The sequence below is a fragment of the Neophocaena asiaeorientalis genome, unplaced genomic scaffold (assembly GCF_003031525.2).
Source record: "Neophocaena asiaeorientalis asiaeorientalis breed wild unplaced genomic scaffold, Neophocaena_asiaeorientalis_V1.1 scaffold14, whole genome shotgun sequence".
In the NCBI taxonomy this organism is placed as follows: domain Eukaryota; kingdom Metazoa; phylum Chordata; class Mammalia; order Artiodactyla; family Phocoenidae; genus Neophocaena; species Neophocaena asiaeorientalis.
Window position 1 is genome coordinate 4,713,061 of NW_020175192.1, and position 21,605 is coordinate 4,734,665.

General features: G+C 49.6%; 1 protein-coding gene across 5 annotated transcripts in view; it reads right to left on the minus strand.

Annotated features, from left to right (window-relative positions):
- Positions 1–21,605, minus strand: part of PLEKHA2 (pleckstrin homology domain containing A2) — a 57,376-nt gene that overhangs the window by 8,473 nt on the left and 27,298 nt on the right. For 3 of the 5 annotated variants that reach the window (XM_024765054.1, XM_024765053.1, XM_024765055.1), the window contains exons 4-10: positions 16,857–16,905; positions 15,359–15,456; positions 9,418–9,558; positions 8,449–8,595; positions 8,046–8,114; positions 7,621–7,691; positions 3,563–3,626 (exon numbers count right to left, since the gene is read on the minus strand). In XM_024765054.1, the coding sequence (XP_024620822.1) occupies positions 3,563–3,626; positions 7,621–7,691; positions 8,046–8,114; positions 8,449–8,595; positions 9,418–9,558; positions 15,359–15,456; positions 16,857–16,905 (639 nt within the window). Of the gene's footprint in view, positions 1–403; positions 574–3,562; positions 3,627–7,620; positions 7,692–8,045; positions 8,115–8,448; positions 8,596–9,417; positions 9,559–15,358; positions 15,457–16,856; positions 16,906–21,605 lie in introns of all 5 variants that reach the window. The other 2 variants (XR_003005913.1, XM_024765056.1) reach the window with 1 other exon arrangement.

The window sequence follows — 21,605 nt, forward strand, 5'->3', positions numbered from 1 at the left end:
ATATATATATATATATACACTATTCAAAGAGAAAAGCAGATACTGATCCCACACGAGAAGAAATAGGATATTACATTACTGAGATCACAGTTTAAATCTCTATTAGTAGTTTTAAGAACTGGACTCCACTGGCAACAGAAATTAAGTGAAACCTCAAAAATTATATGCAAAAATTACAGTGTATGTGTATATCTATCTTTTATGGAAAGCCTGTGCTTAGCTTTCATCAAAAACTCAAAAAAAAAAAAAACTCAAAAATATCTTAAAACCACATCACAAAGGTAGCTCCATGAACCAGTAAAACACAGAGCTGAAATCCACCCACCCTGTGGTGAATTACTAAGAGACTAGAAAAAAAGCCTTGAAACTCAACAGAACAAGAAGGGAAGTGCCAAGCTTATACCTTCCTCTCTTCCTGGTCTGCTTAAGTGTGTACATGTTTCTGGTGCTTGGTTCAAAAGGAAAAGTAGGGTTTCTGTCCTTGAGGGCAGTTTTTGAGGTGAGAGGAACAAAGGGTATTAAATGCGTCACTGCAGTCTGTGGTTTTATTGCAGTCCGATGAGCTTTGATTACCTGGAATGAGACCGGTATCATAACATTTTCAGTGGGTTCAAGCACTGAGTTCTAATGGGCCATCAATAAAAGGCTTCCCATATGTACCTCTGGTTACTTCCATTGCAGCTGTCCAAAAGCTTTAGGCATCTCCTTCTTAACCTTATTCCCAACCTCTGCAGCCCTCCCTTTCCAACAAGCTAATAACCCCTACCTCTCCCCAAGAACCAATCCCACCTTTAGATACAGCCCTGCCACATATGATCCATTCAGAATGCAAAACTGACCAATGGATTTTAATGTAAGAGTATGAAAGTTTATTGATACCAGCTTCTGATTCCACACAGCACCTAAACATTAAGAAACTACGATTTGTCAAGTTTCGGTATAGAATCAAAGAAGATCCACAATTATCTGAAAGAGCTATTAAAATATCCCTTTATTCCAAATACATGTCTCTGCGGGGCCAGATTTTCTTCATACTCTTCCATCAAAACAACATATGGCCACAGACTGAGTGCAGAAGCAGATATGAGAATCCTGCTGTCTTCTAATAAACCAGCCATTAAAGAGATTTGCAAAAATATATTTAAAAAATGCTACTCCTGTTGCTTTTTTGTTTTAGAAAGCGTTATTTTTCATTAAATGTTACTTGTGTTAACATAAACGAGTTTAGTTGTTTTTAAATGAATAAATACATATTCTTAAAGAGTTTTAATCTCTACTCTTCTCCAACCTTCTATTCTGAGTTTTGGTGCTATACACAGATTTGTCCATTTGCTCATTTATTTATTCAGGGGGATGTGAGTGTTCTTTTATCCTAGAAATGTGGGAGCAGATGGTAAAGTAGGACAGAAATGATGATAAGGTACTGGTCAATGTGCAGACACTCGTGCCAATGATGCAGTGTCTTCTGAACTTTTTTTTTTTTTTGGTTGACGTTCATGTTTCCCAAATCACTATCTCCAGTCCGAGGCTCTGTTCTAGACTCTTAACCCCAGCATAATCGCTCCCTTCACCCCACATCCAATCAACTCTCAAGTCCTGGAAAGGACTTATCAATAGCTTCAAATGTTTCCACTTTTCTCCATCCATCCAAGTTCAGGCTACCTTTATCTCTCACTGAAACCATTACAACAGCCTTCCAGCTGCTCTCCCTGGCTCCTGTCTAACCCTTTTCTTACCTGTCCCCTACACTGCACCGGACAGGACATTCACCGCCAGCATCCCATCAACAGGACCAGGACCGAGGGCTCTCATCTCCACTTTACAGATGAGGAAAACAAGGCTCTTAGGTCACTTGCCCAAGTGGGATTTTTAGGAGGCAGATCTGATTGGGTCACTCCCCTAGCTTAACCTCCAAGGACCCTAACTCCCAGGATAAAATACAAGCTCCTGAACAAGGCCCACAGGCCACAGGCCCTCCATATCAGCTTCCCAGCACCTGTGCCCCTTTCATCTCCAAGCTTTTTTAACCCCTGCTGTTTGCTGTTCCCTCTGCCTGGGCCACTCTTCCGCCAAGGGTTTGGCTTCGGTGTATCTTCCTTCAGGAAACCTCCCTTGACTCCCTGAGACTGGGGGAGGTACCCTTCTTGGGAGTTCCCATGGCAACCACTACTCACCCTAAGGGTAGCCCTTCTCACAGTGTTTTCTTGTTTTGTTTTTTGTTGTTTTATTCCCCCACCCCCATGAGTGAGGTTGTTTCATACTTGTAACACATTTAGGTTCTTTGGTCATATTCTGCATGCCATGCTAGGATCACCTGACCTCCTAAATGATTTTTTAAATTTGCGTATATTAAAGGTTTATGCTCTGTGCTGCGAAATTCGATTTCACACATCTGCCACTGCAGTATCACACAGGACAGTTTCACTGCCCCAAAAGCTCCCCTGCGTTCATCTCTCCAACACGCCCTCCCCACCTCAGCACACTGTTCTAACTGCCTGTTTACCTGACTATCTCCCTCTCGGGTTCAGGATCCACTCTGTTGAATGCGGGGTCCCCAGGATGAGGCAACGCCCCATCTGTCTAGTCCAAGAACTGGAAACTCTTTTGGTGCACCGACAGCTCAAACATGTCCCTGAATGGCCGTGGAGGCTGCTCTAGGGCCCCAGCAGCACTCTTCCACAGCTCTTCCCAGATGCTTGTCTAAATGAATGGAACACACAGATGCCTCAGGCTGCTAGCATGTCTGCTGGGCTCAGGAAGGGGGACCCGCTCAGAGGGACCTGCTGCTCACGAAATGGGTGAGGGTCGACCTAACGAAAGGGATGGTGTTGAGTGGGGAGCGTGCGGGGAACCCTGAGAAGCTTTGGTTGGGGAGCCCCACATTTCAACCAACACACTCCATGGCAGTCTTGGCGCTAGACGGGCACCATTGCCGTGAGGCTGCAGGAATCAAGGCACGCTCTGTGGACGGCTAGGCAGGCTGCAGCGAGGGCTTGGCCTTGAAAGTCTAGGCCATGCTAGAGGCTAGAAATCTGCCTTTCTAGCTCCTATGATTTGAGAAGGAGTTGGGAGAACTCCAAGGCTGTGGGTGGAGGGGAGATGCTTCTGAGAGCTGAACCGTCAGAGTCCAAACAATCGCTTTCTCTGTGCAGCTGGCTGTGCACCTGGTGCCCGCACAGGGCCCTCTGTGCTTTTGTCCTTCCGCACACAGTGCTGTCCACACATAGACGGGGCTTATAAATACCCTCCAAGGGAGAAGTGAAACCACTGACCAGTTCTCCTTTTCTCTGCTGAGCTGGCGCCCAGCAGCTACGAGCAGCTGGTACAAACTCACATTCCCCAGTGTAGCGGCTCAACCCGTTCTTATTATTTTACGGTTGGGAAGCTTTTGGCAAACATCCTGTTTAGAATAAAATGGGAGTCGGACTGACTATCGGGGGCTAAATTTACCACCTAGAAGCTTCGAACAAAATAAAAGAGAAAGCAAAGGGAAAGGCAGGCCTACAAGTACACCACCCACAGAGAAGGAACGTCAGCGTCTTATGGCAGCGAGCTTTTTTACCTGCACGTAGAAGGTCCTGGAGCTGGTTATTATTTCAAACAGGTTGTCCCTCATCAGCAGGTCGCTAGACAGAGAAAGAGATAGAAAGTTACCAGGCATGCTGGTCACCCGTTGAGGATTTGATTCACCCTGAGGCAGGCACCCGTGCCCCCTACCCTAAAAAGGGGGTTCACAGGCCATTCCTCTTGCTGCCCTGCCTCAGAAGGCATTACAGGGTTTCCTCTAGCTTCACTTCCTGGAGGGTCTCAAGTGGTTTAACATCCCCATGGATCCCCCTCCCCAATACACACCACCACCAGTTCTAACAGGACAAAGCTCCTTGGCCTCCAAAACCTCTTGCCTCACATGCACCACACCCCACACCGTCTACGACTGTGTGATTCTTTAGTGGGTCAGATGTACTGATAAAAAGTGCTTGGTGAGAAGTACTGTTTCAAGTGTTTTTATTTGAGGGTCAAGTAGATGAAAATTTTATTGGTTTTATATATATACACAAGCACACACTGTTCTATGTCCATTATGCTCCATTAAATATATATTTTTAGATACATATATATTATTAAGAGATGGACATATAACAGTATATTTGTAAGATAAAAATCAGTATATTCATTTCAGGTGTACAACATGACTTGATATTTGTATACACTGCAAATGATCACTGTCTCGTATGTAACACTCAAATTTTTTTCTTGTGATGAGGTTATAGCTTTTAAGATCTACTCTCTTAGCAACTTTCAATACAGAATACAGTGCTATCAACCACAGTCACCGTGCTGCACATCGCATCCCCAGGACTTACTGATTTGATAACTGGAGGTTTGTATCTTTCGACCCCCTTCACCCATTTCGGCCACTCCCCCACCCTTCGCCTCTGACAACCACCAATCTGTTGTGTTATTTGTTTGTTTATTTGTTTTTTTTGCGGTACGCGGGCCTCTCACTGTTGTGGCCTCTCCCGCTGTGGAGCACAGGCTCCGGACGCGCAGGCTCAGCGGCCATGGCTCACGGGCCCAGCCGCTCCGCAGCATGTGGGATCTTCCCGGACCGGGGCACGAACCCGTGTCCCCTGCATCGGCAGGTGGACTCTCAACCACTGCGCCACCAGGGAAGCCCTTCTTTGTGTTTTTTAATGTGTTATTTCATCCAATCTTCCCAACAATCCAACGAGGCAGTAAGACTTTCCCTACTTTATGGATGGGGAAACCCAGGCTCAGAGAGGTTCCATGACTTGTCCATGGCACCGGAGTAAGGAACCGGCAGAGCCAGGATTTGAAACTGGGTCCAACTCCAGAGTCTACGCTCTTAGTTACTCCACTACCAGGTGCCACTCCTAAGGGACCTGAATCTCTTATTTCCAAAGCCTTTCTCCACCCACAGAGCAACTGCATCAGCTTCACTAAATCCCTGCTCTCAAAAGGGGACTGGATGCTCAAGAGGAAAAAGGGAAGGAGAGAGTAGACCACTTGAAGATGCTTCAAATTGGGTGTGAGGTTTGGAAGAGGGACCCTACTTCCGCAAGGAAGAAGGCGAGAGGTAGCTGATGCTCAGCCACAAACCTCCAATCAGCCGAAATTATTTACAGGGTGAAATGCCTGCTCTGTGTATCCAGTCACTGTGGGGAACATATAAGGAGTAAAAGATCTAATTCCTTCCCCATGAAAGAACATGAAAAAGCAAAACTTTACAGTCAGATGTTAGACTGCGTGTTATATGCCAAGAGTTAGAATAATTCCAAGAAAGGACTAATCACAGGGGGACTTCCCCGGTGGTCCAGTGGTTGAGCCTCTGCACTTCCACTGCAGGGGGGCCCGGGTTTGATTCCTGGTTGAGGAACTAAGATCCTACATGCCATGTGGTGTGGTCAAAAAATTTTCAAAAAAGAAAGAAAGAAAGAAAGAAAAAAAAGAAAAAGAAAGGACGGACTGATCACAGGCAGGGCTGGCTTCAGGAATCAGGACTTGGAAGGAAATGGCAGGTGCACTGCCAGTGACATGGGCACCTGGGCAAAGGAGGAGCATGAGACAAAGCCCCACATGGGCGGGGACAGCAATCAGGGGTCAGACAGACCTGGGGCCCAATCCTGACTCCACTGGGAAAAGGTATTTTAGGAATATTTTTAAAACTTTGTGAGCCTTTCTACCCCAACTGTAAAATGGAAATCAGAAGCCCTCCTCTACCAAGCTTCTTACCACAAAGATCAGTTATAAGTTATATAAGGCATCTCATAAGTTATATGAGGCACCTGGTACAATGAATGTCTCAGAGTGGTCATCTGAAATGCATTTCATTAGCTATTATAATTACTTCCTGCGTATCTGAGTGGAGACGGCTCTTCTTTCTGGATAAGATGGTTTAACCTTTTAAACTATTTATACACATGCGGCACAATCTTGTCATCTACTACAGGGGAGGTAAAAGCAAACAGGGAGGAAACCCCCACCCTTTTCATATCTACTTCTCAGGCTACATGTGGCCTTTCAATTCAACTCAATTCAACAAAACGTTAACTGACTACTCAGATGCCCTAACCCCCGTGACTGGGTTTGGGAGACCCCAGTCTCACAGGCCTGGAACCTGCAGGGCCTCGGCAACTTCCTTCCCTGAGGATCTTCAACTCCCTCAATTCTTTTCCCCGGAGTTCAGTCTGACTCTGGCTCAGGCAAAGTGCAAAGCGCTCTTAGGGACGAACATTATCTGGGTTTCCTAAGCTGCCCCAATACACCCATCAACCTGCACGGGCCTCCAGGGTCAGGAACAAGCCTCATCTCTCCTCCACCCACTGTCACCTCTGGAGCCACACTTCTGCAACTTCCACCTGTAGCACCTTTCACGAATGATAATTTGTCGGTGGGAACTTCCCTAATCTTCCATACTCTGCAACTGCCGTTTGCAAGGCTCACAACAGTCCCTGCTTCCTTGGGCCAAAAAACACCTCGTTTTCATGCAAGACCCTCCCATGCCTTCATGTGAGAACAGTCAGTCTGCTGCTAACAGCTTCCCTGGGGATGCAGGCTCTGCATGCACAGTCCGTGGGACGGAGATTCCATATAGTACCCCTACAGACTGCAGACTGAGGGCCAAATGAGGACTGCTGATGCCCGGATGCCCTTGGGTCTCTAAAGTTTGGTTCCAGGGGCACCTGTATGGGTGTTGGATATGGGAGAGCGCTCAGAGAGGCCCCAGGTCCCAAACTCGTCCTACGCTCTGTGGCACTGGAAAGGTGACCATTTCCTAGTGGAAAGAGGAACACATTAAAAATACTTCCTCGTCCTGCCCGAGAGCATTGCTGTGAACCATCCCCATATTAAGAAGACATCAGGGACTTTGTCAAAGTGAGGAGAGGAGAAAGGCATAACAAGTTCAGGGCAGAGGCATGGCATAAACATCATCTTAGATTTCTTTCCTGCACTGAAAAGCAAGTGACTAAGGGCACAGTCCCCCTCCGCCTCTGAGCCCAGTCCTCCGGTGAGATGAGCAGCTGACACCTGAGAAGCACCTCTCCTTTGTTCTATACCTTTCTTTTTCTCCATCAGAAAAGTATCACATAGGCTCATTTCAGGAGTGAGAGTAAGGGGATGGGAAGAGGATAGGTTTGCCCAGCGCCATTTCACAGCTGCGGCAGCTTGGATGTGGAGAGTCAGCCACAGATGTCAAGGAGACAACATCTTCCTGCTCTTGGAAGAAGGTTCTGGTATAGAGCCTCAGAAGGGGAGTAACAGAAGAGTTAAGGCTGAGACGAAGTGAGAGAGTGACACGGACTTACATATACTACCGTAAAAGAGATAGCTAGTGGGAAGCAGCCGCATAGCACAGGGAGATCAGCTCGGTGCTTTGTGACCACCTAGAGGGGTGGGATAGGGAGGGTGGGAGGGAGACGCAAGAAGGAGGGGATATGGGGATATATGTATACGTATAGCTGATTCACTTTGTTATACAGCAGAAACTAACACACCATTGCAAAGCAATTATACTCCAATAAAGATGTTAAAAAAATAAAGAAGAGTTAAGAGGGCACACGGAGCTCTGACCAGAGAAGAATAAGCAGAGACAATTACCCAGACTTGACCAAACACTCGTGGGTCTTGAGAACATCCTTGAGGAATATGGTACGCAGTGGTTCTCGGTCCTGGGGGGAAACAGACAGAGAGTGCGTGAGGCTGTCAGCCCAACGCCCGGACCAGGCAGCCATCATCATCGGAGATGACTGGCTGAAACCAGGTGGCAAACAAGACAAGGTCTCAAAATAATCAAGAGAGGAAAGAAATCTAAGATGATGCTCTGTGGTCCTGACCACAAAGGCAGGGAGTTAAGGCCACTTCACATCACCGTGAAGATGCGCACACCAGAAGGACGGAGGTCAGACACAAGCACCCCCGGAGTCTGTGTGCCCACATCTCTGCTCAGACACACACACGTGGGTGTGACTCCTGTACCTCTGCCCTCCACGGCCTCTCAGGTGGGCCCCAGAGTGACTACAAACCTGCTCACACTTGAAGTAGCAGATGGTAAAGTCGTCCAGCGCAAAGAAGCGCCGTTTCCAGCTCTTGCGCTGAAATAAAGGGTAAAGAGCAGGATGTTAGAAGAGTTCCCAGCATTCCCGGGGGTGCGTTCGGGTTCTAAGCTCCTGGGGACCCCGCCCCACCGAAGCCAGGCTCCCACGTTGGGGGTCAGGGGCAAGGACTTCTTCTCACGGGGCGACTCCTCGGATCACCTCGAGCTGCAGGGCGGGAGCTCTCCCCACCCCAGCCTCTCCCTGGTTTGGGCGGTTTGGGCGTGACTGGCCCCACGCTCCTCCTTGCAAACTGCCCTCCCCTCTGCCTCGCCCACACCCACTGGCTCCCGGGGTCCCCAGAACCCCTCCCAGCCCCCGCATGGACACTCACCACATTCCCTTGCTTCACACAATAGCCGCTCTTAATGAGGGGGGGCCCGGTGGGGACACGGCAGCCTGTCGTGGGGATGTAACTCTGAGACCTTCGAAGGATGGCGTGGGAGCCAGGCTCACTCCCTTCCTGCCCATCCCCACCGTTCTACAAGGAAACAGCTGCAGGATTAGCGCCTCCCCCTCCTGACGCAGCCACACCCCTGACCCCACCCTCTCCGGCCAATCATCTCTTCCTCTTGGGCCACGATGGCAGTCAAGTGAGAAATAAACCAGATGGGTAAGCTGGGACGAAGTGAGAGAGTGGCATGCCCTTATATACACTACCAACTGTAAAACAGGTAGCTAGTGGGGAGCTGCCGCATGGCACAGGGAGATCAGCTCGGTGCTTTGTGTCCACCTAGAGGGGTGGGATAGGGAGGGTAGGAGGGAGATGCAAGAGGGAGGGGATATGGGGGTGTATTTATATGTATAGCTGATTCACTTTGTTATACAGCAGAAACTAACACACCATTGTAAAGCAATTATACTCCAATTGAGATGTTAAAAAAAAAAGAAAGAGAGAAAGAAACCATAAAAAAAACCCTTTGGCTTTGCCCCGGGAAGGCACTGTACAGTGCATTCAGAGACCAAGGCCGGGGAGGCTGGGCAGACCCGGGAGAAAGGGAAGACTCTGAACGCAAACCGGACGAGGCCAAGGGACAGTGGGGCTTGTTTCCAGCCATCCTCGACCCCCCTTCTCACGGGGTTCACAAGTGCCGGTCCCCGTGGATGATGCAGAGCTGTACTGCCACAGAGCTTCAGATGCGGTGGCCTCAATTTCTGCACTGCCGGCATTTTCTTGACCACCCCGTGTGCACTGGCTCCGCTACCCTCACCCCTTCCTCGGTCCAGCCCTTCTGTCATGTCACTGACACACCACGGACACCCCCGAAGCCCTCCACCCTCTGGCAGCCCCAGGCCCCAGCACCTGGTTGATGGGCGTGTGTACCACCACGCCTCCGATGATCTCTGTCTTGTAGGCCACCTGGGGCTTCTTCTCCAGGGCCAGAGGAGTTGCTAGGCTCTTGACAACTTCGGTCGTCAGGGGCAAGTTCCCAACTTTGGGTACCTGGGAAGAATGACAGAACAGTTAACAGGGAACAGAAGGCCTAGGAAAAGTTGGGGGAGGCAACAGCAGGAAGGGGGAGGGGAGGAAAGCTAATGTACGAAATTAGAGCACGACGCCCCTCTCCCCGCTACCCTTCCATCCATCCAAACCTGTATATGAGGAATTCAGCAAGCCACGCCCACCCCACGCACACGCACACCCACTCAACCAATGTACTGAGCACCTACTATGAGTCAGCCCTTGCCTGGCTAGAGACCAAAGGTAAAACAGCAAACACTGACACGTGTCCTGCCCTCACACCACATACGTGCTGATCAGGGAGACTGACCAAAACTACAGAGCAAGACTAGCAATCAGAGTGATTACAATCGTGGCGAGTGCCGTGAGCACGATAAACAGGAGCTGGGACTGACAGCAGCAGGGGAACGACTTGGAATGGAATGCTTGGCGTGGCTGGTGTGCGTGGTGGAGGTCTCCAAGGGGAGAGATGCCGAAACAGTAACCTGGTGGACGAAAAGGAGCCAGGAACATGAAGACGGGAGAAAGCACGCTCAGCAGTGGGTAAGATGCCTGTGGTATACGGTACAGGACGCGGGGAGCATGAGCTCTGGAGCCCCAGGGCCTGGGGTGTAACTCCTGACCTGTCACTAACTGAGTGACACAGTCATACAGGTGTCACGGCCATCAAATGATAGAGGATATAAATTTCAACACGTTAGAAATATGAATAAAACTACAGAAGTATTTTAATTGTCAAAATATTCTAAGTAACTTTTTATAAACGGTTCTAACGTTTACAAATGCAGCCCTTTCTGTGGAATGAATTATCTTTGCTCCTCTCCATGACGGAGTTCGAGCACCACTGCTGGTGCAAGAATCACGGAATTTTTAGGGCAAGTTTGAGACCACAGGTTGCAAACTGGTGGCCCAAAGGCAGACTTGCCCCAACTGTGTTTCATTTGTCCTATCCAGTGTGTTTTTCAATCTGCTGTTAAAATCTGGGATATTTCACGTAAAAATCTTGATTTCCAGTGAAGCAGCTGTCCACTCTTCGGATGGGGAACGGATTCTTCATTTCGCCACAGTCCTGAACACCCTCCCAACCCGAGGTCATCGATCCTCATTCATGTTGCCGCTTTTCTTCCTCCTTGTCCATTTCTCATTTATACTGGAAAACTTTTCATCACAAGAGAGGCCCAGAGTAGTCCAGTTCTCTGCCCAAAGCCGATTAATACCTAGACAGAGACCAGACCCTGATGCTGCCGATGCAGTACCCACAGCATCACAAAGCCTGTCCTTCCACAGATGTGGAGAACAAACATACGGACACCAACGGGGGAAAGCAGGGGCAGAAGGGTGGGGAGCGGAGATGGTGGGATGAATTGGGAGACTGGGATTGACATGTATACACCAATATGTATAAGACAGATAACTAATAAGAACCTGCTGTATAAAAAATAAAATAAAATAAAATTCAAAAAAAAAAAAGCCTGTTCTTCACAAGGACCCAACGCCCCACGTGGATCTGCCAGGAAAGTAACTGCAGACACCACGAGAAAAACTAACATCCTCTTCCACTTCTTCTACAGCCCTGGGAGCTAGAAAGACCTAAGAATCCAGACTGTTCAGGAGCTCACGGCCCAAGGATATATTGTATAATGCAGGGAATATAGCCAATATTTTGTGGTAATTGCAAATGGAAAGGAACCTTTAAAAACTATATAAAAAGTAAGGGACTTCCCTGGTGGTCCAGTGGTTAAGAATCCGCCTTCCAATGCAGGGGAAGCAGGTTCAACCCCTGGTCAGGGAACTAAGATCCCCCATGCCGTGGGGCAACTAAGCCCGCGAGCCGCAACCACAGCACCCATGCGCCCTGGAGCCTGTGTGCCACAACTAGAGAGAAGCCCGCGCGCCACACCGAGGAGGCCACGCACCACAGCAGAGGATCCCACGTGCTACAACTAAGACCTGATGCAGCCAAAAATATAAATAAATAAATAAATACTTTTTTTTTTTTTAATTAAAAAAAATAAACTATTGCAAGCCACGGGGAGAAAAAAAGAGCTCACAGCTCAGGGCCATAGTAGAACTCTGCCTGCCAAGGACAGGGACTAAAGGCCACACCCCCTGGCATCTATCAAAACGACTAAGACCATCATGATTACGCTGGGGCCCCAGAAAGGAGACAGGGCCCCTCTTCCCGGCCTGTGCACTCAGCTTAGACCACGGTGACCTCTGCCCACCAACTCTCCAGATTGGGCCAGAAATCCACCCTGTCCTTCCCTTCTGGCTGAGGGACAACCGCAGCTCCCGTTGCTTTGGGCCTCTGTTCAGTGCCAGGCAAAGTACCCATCTCTTTACTGCATTATCTCTCATCTCAGACGATCTATCAGGTAGGCCTTATTTTCTCCATTTCATAGATGAAGTAAACTAAAGCTCATTGGAATGAAGTAACTGCCCCACTGCTAAACACCACTACCTACCTACCTGGACCACCCTTTCCGACTTCTCTGTGTTTTGCTCTGATAAGATAGAATTCTTTAGGGATGTGGATTAGTGCTGGGGTGTCCAGAGATATAATCACCGTGGAACAACACAACTGCCTCCAAATGACCCAAATGAATTCCTGAAACCCAGCAAAGAAGGAGGGAAGTGGCCTTTCAGCGTTCACGGTGGCCAGAAGAGGACTCCTGGTGACTTGGCTGTTGTGTTGCCTCTCAACCCGTCAGCCCACCCAGAGAACCGCTGGTTGTCACCACTCATGTCCCTGCATCGTGGGCTGCCTCTGGCCAACCACCTGGAGCCTCTGCAAAGCTGTTTCCACTTCTGAGACTCTGAATCAGCCTGCGGAGGGCAAACTCACCAATAACTACACTCCAGATCTTGAAAACAAGTTCATCCTCTTGATTTGTGTATCTCCCAGAATCCCGGTGAAAGGTGGGACCCCTTTCACCCACTGTGGAGGGTCCTCTGATGGGGGAGGCCCACAGGGTTCCCATTTGCAACGTGAAACGAAATTTGCAAGGACTCATCTTTCTTCCCACCAGGAGTGGCTAGGTTGCTACAAGGAATAATCCAACTTGGGAGGGAAGGGGAGAAAGCTGTGCTTTTCTTTTACTGCTCAAACTTCAACCCTTTTTTTTTTTTTGCGGTACACGGGCCTCTCACTGTTGTGGCCTCTCCCGCTGCGGAGCACAGGCTCCGGACGCACAGGCTCAGCGGCCATGGCTCACGGGCCTAGCTGCTCCGTGGCATGTGGGATCTTCCCGGACCGGGGCACGAACCCGCGTCCCCTGCATCGGCAGACGGACTCTCAACCACTGCGCCACCAGGGAAGCCCAAACTTCAACCCTTTTGAAAAACTTTAGTGAGTTGAATAATGTCTCCCAAAATTGTCCACCCGTAACCTCAGAACATGACTTTATTTGGAAATAAGGTCTTCGCAGATATAATTAAATTAAGATGAATTCATGCTGGTTTAGGCTGGGCCCTAAGACCAATGACTGATGCCCTCCTAAAAGGAGAGGTCACACAGACACACAGGCCATACAATGGTGGAGACAGAGATGGAGGGATCCAGCTATTAGCCGGGCAGCGCCAAGGACGGCAGGGGGCCACTGGGAGCTGGAAGAGGCAAGCAAGGATTCTCCGCTTGAGCCTTCAGGGGGCACATGGAGGGCCCTGCCAACACCCTGATTTCAGGCTTCTCAGGACTAGGCGAGAACACATTTCTGTTGCTGTAAGCCACGCAGTTTGTTACGACAGCCCAAGAAAGCTAACACAGGAATACTGATACTCCGAGCGAACTCAATTCTTTAAATACCATTATGTCAACCATTATCTTCAGTCATAAGAACTCAATGACCCAGCACTAAATGACCAGTGATCTGTGGGGGGAAAAACTGGCTCCTGACCCTGGGAGGGTCACTGATCTCCAGGCACTTCCACTGCCTCGTTTATAAACAGAGATAATCACACCTGCCCTCCCTACCTAAGGTTTTCACAAGGCTAAAAGAAGCCATAGACATAAAAGTGGTGTGTAATCTAACCTCTTTTTACAACTGCTGCTCATTTTTCATATATTTATAAACTCTTTGAGATCTTGGAAGTCAGAAGGTCCTGGGTTTGAATCCCAGCTCTGCCATTTACTAAACTCTAGATTTGGGGCAAGACTCTCATTTCCGTTTTCCTCATCTTAAAAATGGCAGTGAATGCACCTGTCTCACAGGAGTGACAGGAGGGGTGATGAATGTGGCCCGTGAGAAAGCTTGGTTCACTGGATACGCTGTCTGTGTCTTTCATCTCTGCATCTCCCCTGGGATGCTTCACTTCGCACACAAGGTGCCCTAAGATAAAAATGCATGTTATCAGGCAGTAGGGTACCCCTCCTCTTCCTTCCGTCACACAGGACCTCTGGCAGGAGGAGTGAAGAGATGTATAAACGGAGCAAAGGAAACTCAGGAAGACCCTGGAGGTTACGGAGCCCCTGCAGAGGCTGTGCCATCCCCGCAGGACTCTGGACACCCGGCCTCTCGGTACCATCTCGCTCCCTCCCACTCCTGTTGCCAATCACTTCTGTCCAGTGGGGCCAGGAAAGAGGACGGGGAGCTAGCTGCTTAGAGCAACTCTACACTCAAGGCACAACAGCAAAGCAAAGAGGCCGCCGCTGCCTTGCAGGCTGTGTAGCCCAGTTCACCAGGCAGGACCAAGGGAGGAAACACTTAACGAGAAGAAGGTATTAGACGTTGAAAGAAACTCCCCAAATTGCGGCAGACACAGAAGGGTGAAGACCTCAACTTGAATGAAGAAAACCTTTACTAAAGTCAGCATTCTAGAGCCGCACACACAAACATGTGGGTAGCAGAAGGGAGTGAGCGGCTCCCTCCCCCATGCCACCCCGGCATTTCTCTCTCTTTTCACAGGTTTACCAACGTTTATCAGAATAATGGGCCAACAAGCAAATCCGCTTTGTACTCTGCTTGGGTGCGGTATCACAAGGGCTGGGTAGAGTGTACAGGTTTCTTCTATTACTTTATTCACGGGAACCCTGAGATACCGGGGAGGATGATCTGCCCCAGCACAGAAGGGTTGTTACCGGAAGTCACTAGAATGTAAGCATTTCTGACTGTACGATACAGAAAATCAAGCTTTTCAGCAAAGCGTGCATTGCACGCCCGAAGCCTGCCTATATTATCGGTTAAAGGTCCAGTTTTTTCCAAACATAGTTTCCCCCTCTCTTCCTCCCTACCCATCTCCCTTTCTTTTTCTGTATTTCTAAGAAAGGAGTTCTTCGTTAGCCAAGTCAAGGAAAACAAGAGTCCTCACAGAACAGCCAGTAAACTGGTGCTTATAAACGGAAGGCTTTCCCAGGACAGGTCGGTGCATGGCCTGGACTGGTCCCCAGGTGGCTTCCTGAAGTCAGAAGAGTCTCCCCCAAGCCAGGAACAAGTTCCGACTTCCCTCCTCATGTGAGTTTCCTTTACTCTGTTTCTCGGAGTCAGCAATCCATTTTCCAATCCCGCCACATTCTGAATCAGCATCCCAGAATGACCCAAACCACGACCGACCAGGAGCCCTCCCCTCCCAGGAAGCACAAAGGGGACACTCCATAAACTTCCCCTTGAGCTTGATTCAAACTCAGACTCTCAGTTCAACTTGTGGTTAGTCAGCCAAGGTGTGAGAAGAGGTAGGGGAACTAGTCTGGAACAGGGTCCTGGGAAAGTCCCTGCCGCCATCTGGGTCGTTCCCGTGCGGGGAAGAGGCCCTGACCCCCTCCAGAAAGGAGAAAGATCATACATACAGTGATTTTGCTGGCTTGGTTCAGGGCTTCGACCCAGTCCTTCAGATCTTTCTGGTCATTGGCTTGAAGAAAATACCTCTGCGAGAGGGCGTTGATGACTGCAAAAGGCACGGGGACGAAGAGAGAAGAACCCGGGTCAGAACACACACAACACAGAGACTCCACAAAACTAAGGCGCTTCAACTAGCAGGGCGGAGGATCCCCGCCGCGCAGACGAAGATGCTTCCCACGGTGCAAAGTCACCTGCGTGAATGTCTGGGAAGCAGCGGGCTCTCGTTTTTAAAAGGTGTGGATTATTCCATCGGCCACAAGACAACAACAATAGCCTTCGTGTGCTGCTGGGAGGCAGCTCATCCACCATCCATAAGACACACGCCTGGACAGCTTTTCAGAGGCACCGAGAGATTGACAGTCATGATGATACCTATATAATTTTGGCCCCAGTGTCCCTAGTTTCCACTGGCACAACTGACCCAGGTTAGGGGTCTTGTCTGTGGTTGAGAAATGTAACGAAGCTTGCCTGCGATCAAATCTGTGACCTGGACCTCATTTTCAACCTGGTCTTTCCTCTGAGCACTCCATAAAGTCAACAGTTTACTTCTGGGTTCACTGTTTTTTGTTTTTTTTTTAAGATCCGCTGACCACAAGATCTGAGAGTCATGTTGGAGCTTGGTCATGATATTTAAAGGGAGTGGGTGAAAGAACACAAAACAAGTTTGAAGCAACCTGAAGTTGGGAAAGGGGACAGATCAAAGGACCATTTTACTTTCCAGGCATAAATAAGCCGGAAGTGGAGGACGTGAGCGTTGTGGGGTAGACAGAGAGTCCCTTAGTTCATTCATTTATTCATTCAGCAAATATTTAGTGAGTACCCGCTGTGTGCCAGGAACCACACTCTAAGTGCCGGGGATACAGCAAAGACAAAGAGGAGCATCCCTGCCTTCGTGGAGCTCACACTCAGAACCAGAGAGACAACAGAAGCTATCTGTTAGCATCTGCTCGTAGCACTCAGCACAGCACTGAGAAGGCAGTGGAAGGCAATTAAATACTGATGATTCAATGACCTGCCTCCACTGAGCAGCTCCGCTTCCTGTGTCACTCTCACCGGTCACTCATTTGGCAACAAGACACTCAACAGAACGTTCCTCCTTTTCTATTATCCCCCAACTCCTTCAAGTCTCCACGTTTCCTAAGCACACCGTTACTCTGCTCTGAGACGAAGGTTCCCGAAAACTGGAGGTAGATACCCGGCACCCCGCCCTGCGGAGCCGGGAAGACTGAGACATCACTGGCCCCCGTGCCTCTGTCTCATGTTGCTAACAATCTTTGCAGGGAGACCAAGGAAAGGGGTATCACTTGAGACCCACGGACATGGCTGGGACAGCAGTCACTCACACACACAGGGTGTAAGTCACATGTGGTCACAGGACTGTCTCCACTCAAAAGAGGAAGCTGCTGTAGCAGTGTTCAGAAAACCCATCCTGGGCTCAGTACTTACCAAAGCAAAACGGAGTCTTGGGTTTCTGCTTTGGGGTGGCTATGCTCACCTAAATCAAATGAAAAATAAAAGAAACATGAATATGTTTCCAACAGTGTTGTAAAGTTGTGGGGGGGGGTTTTCCTCAAATTTTTTAAATTGGGAAAACTTTATACAAAAAGAAGAGCATATAAAACATATTCGAACATTTCAAGAACTAATAATTAATTGGAAACCCTGCACTCATCATTCACATCAAGAAATAAGCCACTATCGGTCCTGTTTCTTAGAAGCCCTTTGTGCGCCCCTCCCTGATGGAATCCCGTCTTCACCCCTCGGAGATAATCACCATCCTGTTATCTGTGTCGAATCTTCATCCTTGCAAAAACTCTTAAAATCCACTGAGTCCTGAAAAGATTCTCTTTGGACCACAAACATGCACTGACCCCATTCACACGAGCAAGATTCCACTCCTCTCCCAACCACCAACCTGCTCCCTAAACAGCTCTTCGAATTAAAGGTGGAACTGTCACAAATACATAGATTCCAATCAGAGTTCGCAGAAAGGTGAGGCAGCCCGTCACTCACTGCACTGGGACAACTGATCAGTCTCCCTTATCTCTACCCTGACTGTTTCACCATGAAAATAAGCACTTGCCCAGAGAGGGGCCCATGGAATCAGAGAGCATACCCGTATTGAAGCAGAAGGGTTCTTCTATCTCCTGCTGTGTTATCTTGCTTTTTCAAGCCTGCCTCTTACATGTATATTCCTGAGTATGTGCATGTTGTGAGCCCACCTCATTCAGGTTCAAATACACTGAACAAATAAAGGAAAGCATATTCCATCACATGGAATTAGGTGACTGCCCTTGATGGAGGCTGAACCTCACTGGAGCAGGCATCCACCACTGTACCTGGGAATTAAACTTAATACTGCCCGGAATACTCAAGACGGGAACCAAGGTGGCAGCCTATAAAAGATCAAAGGAAGGACAGGCGGTACAGCCTGGGCTTGGTGCCAGAGCACCTGGCCCCCAAACCCAGGAGGCCCAGTTGTCAGACCCCCATTTCCTGTTCTATCAAATAGGGTTAGTAAATCACATTCTCATAGGGCTATGGTGAGGGTTAAATGTGACAGTGTAGGTGAAGCACTTAAGCCATCCTGTCATACAGGAGCTGCTCAACCAAGGAGGGGCTATTTACACCCACTCCACACACCAGTACAAGCCGTGCCGTGCTTGGCACAATGGGCAAAATGCTGAGGGCCTTGTGAGCTTCTCCGGGGCCTAAAAAAATGCAACATTAATAAATATTTAATTAAATGTCTGTATAACATTATATCAACCTCACTGAAAAGTATTTAAATAAATGCCTACAAGATGTCACACATTAAGTCAACTTCATTCACGTTTCAATTAAACATTCACAAAAATCACACTACATTCGAAAATAATTAGTAGCTTCGATTTTCTTGGTTCATAAGACTTCTTGGATGTGCAAGATGACAGCCGAGAAATTAGAGCCAATCATGAATTAAATGAGTTACAGCCAAATCATTCCAAAAGTAAAATGATTTAAATCCTTTCAAATATCTTACAGCCAGACAATTAGAGTCAACGAGGGATGTGAGTGTATCTTGATACGTTTACCATGACGTGAGGTGGAGGACAGAGGGCCTAAGAAAGTGTTGAAATAGTCCCGAAAAACATGAAGATTTATGCAAAGGTAAGCCCCCATATCCTGAGTACAGACACACGCAATGCAAATTCCGTTACATCTTCAGCACTCCCAGGAAGCGTGTGCTGGAGCCTCATGACGTTGAGTCCTGGCACCCGTGCCATCTTGTTCTCCTGCGATTCAGACCCCAGAATTCAATCTAAGCCACACTATGTGCCTTTATCCTGTTTGCCTCTGATGCTCTGATCTGTCAGTGACTCATGTGCTTCCTCCTTCAGCATCCTTGTTCCTGCAGGTCCTTGAGCCCACAGCTCCTACGCGTCCTGCCCTTGGTTCCTGTATAACCTTGACCGTCACAGAACTGCCTCGGCCATCCCGGTCCTCAGTACCCACCTATCTCACGGCTGCCCTTCTACCTTTGGCTTTCAAATGGCAGTGAAAAGCTGGGTGCTTCGAGACTTTTCTCTGGCTTATTAGGGGACTTGTTCTTTCTCCCCGACACTGACAATTTATCATCAACAAGAGACAGCACCACTGTGGGCCCTTTCGCCCTGGCTGGGTGACAAACAGGCCCACTCTGACCACAACTTATTACCAGCCTATCCGGGGAGAGTGTGCTTATTACCGGAACCCAAGCTTTCAAAGAGATGGCCTGGTTTTTCATTTGTTTTTGTATGTTTATCCAGCGTTCAGTTGGGGGTATGCCGATTACACGCATGGACGTCTATAATTTGCCTCATGGTGACCACAGAAGGATTATTTGGCAAAGCAGCTCTTGCTGAATTAACAGGACATCAGTTCCAGGTCAGCCCCGATGGGCTGTTGAGCAAGGGTAAGACCCTCAACATCTCTGATCAGCTTCCCGATTGGCAAAGCCAGAGCGGAATGACTTGTCCCCTTCTTAGAGTCCCGGAATGACAAAAGAAGAAAACAAAGTCATAGCTACTGGTTGCTGTGCCCTCCAAGAGAAGGGCCAGGGTTGCAGGGGCGGGGGGCGGCGGGGGGACGGTCTCACTTACCATGAAGAGGTATAGCTCTGGCCTCCCCCCAGCAGAATCCCTGCCACCTAGGAGGCATAACCCCACTCCTCCCACCCCTACCGTCTGTTGGTAACCAGGACAGGCTGTGCAGCCTTCTTCACAAGAAGTGAAGGAACAGAGGCTCTTGAAGAAGCAGTGTGGCTGACAGGCTGATGCTGGCTGCAGTTAAGTAGCTGCACAACGGTGGTTGACCGATGGATCCTCGGTGAGAAGGCAGCGAGAGGCGGTGGCGACGTGAGGGAGGGACGGGCATGGGTCACCCGCAGGGTGACGCAAGCGAGGCCGCCCCACAGCTCGACAGACTCTCAGGAACTTGCTCTTATCAGATCGCGCACAGACCACAGGAGCAGCAAAGTCGTGGGACGCCGGGGCACTGCTAGCCCGCCCCACCCTGTCTGCCCTCGGCCGGAAGTGGAGCTGGGGCCCCTCTGGCAGAAGCAGCAGCAGCGGGCCACGGTCTCGGAGCTCCGGTGCAGCTCGCAGCCTCCGTGTCCATGGAGACCCTGCCCCACGAGGTGGCATCAAGAGCAGGGGAAGTGGCAGCCACCTACCCAGAGCAGTCGGAGGGGCTCTAAGCTGGGGTCTCTGGACCAGCTTCAGCGAGTCAAGGGGCCCTGAAGCCACAGGCGAAATCAGGGTGTGTGCACACATGCATGATTTACCTGGGAAACGAGACCACGCTTTTCATCAGACTTTAGAAAGGATCCCTGACACCCCGCCCCTGCAAAAGCCAGGAACACTGTTCCAGGAGGCTCTTCATTACAGTTAAGGAAGGGCCAGGCCCTGACAAAACGGAACGCGAGCTGGAGGTGGGACAGTGGGCCTGGCTGTGTGGAAGAGAAGGGCCCCCAGGCAAAGCGGGGAGGTGGGTAGCACCAGAGGCCAGCATCCATTTTTTTCTGGTTTGCCCAAGAATTGGTCCTGCCTCTGTCAAGTCAAGAACCTTTATCTCTGCTGGCCTCTCTGAAGGACTCCATCTTCCCAACACCAGCCTGCAAGAAGGAGCACGCCTGAACGAAGAGGCCACACAGACACTCCAGCCAGGCTGCCACTGCTGGGTAAACGCTTTCCTCGGGGAGGGAACACCTAGCGGTTAACAAGAAGTAACCCGGAACGCTGAATGTGATTCCAGCGCCCGGCTAAATGTTTTTCTGGGAAAACCCCTGCTTTCTGACATTGGGTCAGGCAGCAGTTAAAGGCTCTCCTCTCTGTGAAACCTGACCCAGTGGCAGTTGTGGGTTTTGCAAAACCCATCCAGTCCTGCCTCTCCTGTCCATGAAGGGTAAAAGGCAGGACCATCCCTGCTAAATGACGGCAGCCTCCCAAGCTGAGAATTCTAGAAACCCTCATCTGAGCTATGTTTATACATCACGATTCTGCAGGAGACTGTATTCACTCGTCTCCCATCAGGAAAAACAACAACGACAAAACCCTCTCAAACAGTAGAGGGTTTGGAGTTTCATTAATATTGAGGTTCTCTGCTCCCCGCTCTCTGAATCCTCTTTCTTTGAACCTCCAAACGAAATGACCTAATGAGCTCTCAGCAAGACAGGACAGAAGAGGGGAGGGCCCAGGCCTCTGACCTCTGGGCCGGGAGGCGGCCACATTCTAACCACAAGGCATGCAAACTGCCTGCTTCCACAGGCCCTTCCCCCTCCGCAGGTCCTTCCCTGCTCCCTCTAAGGCGCTCAGACACTGCCTGCAGCTTCTGCCTTGGCACCCAGCTGTGTCTGCCAGACTCTGGCCTGCAGCCCCTGCAGCTGCTCCCACCTCCGGCCCAGCTGAGATGGAGGGCTGCCCAAGGACTCCCGAAGCCTGTTACAAAAAGGAGCCAGGGGCCACTCAGATCAGGGCCTCATCCCCCCTGAGGATGGGAGAACGTGGACAAGGAAGCCGAGGTCCCCAAGAGACTTGACGTGAGGGGTGTGTGGGGAGAGCGGGCCTTCCGGAACCTCGGTCCTGGCTGGGCGCCACCTGGCTCTCCTCACTGGACAGAGCTCCTCTTTCTAACGAGGCTCTAAATCTCCCGGCCTTTTTTTTTTTTTTTTTTTAA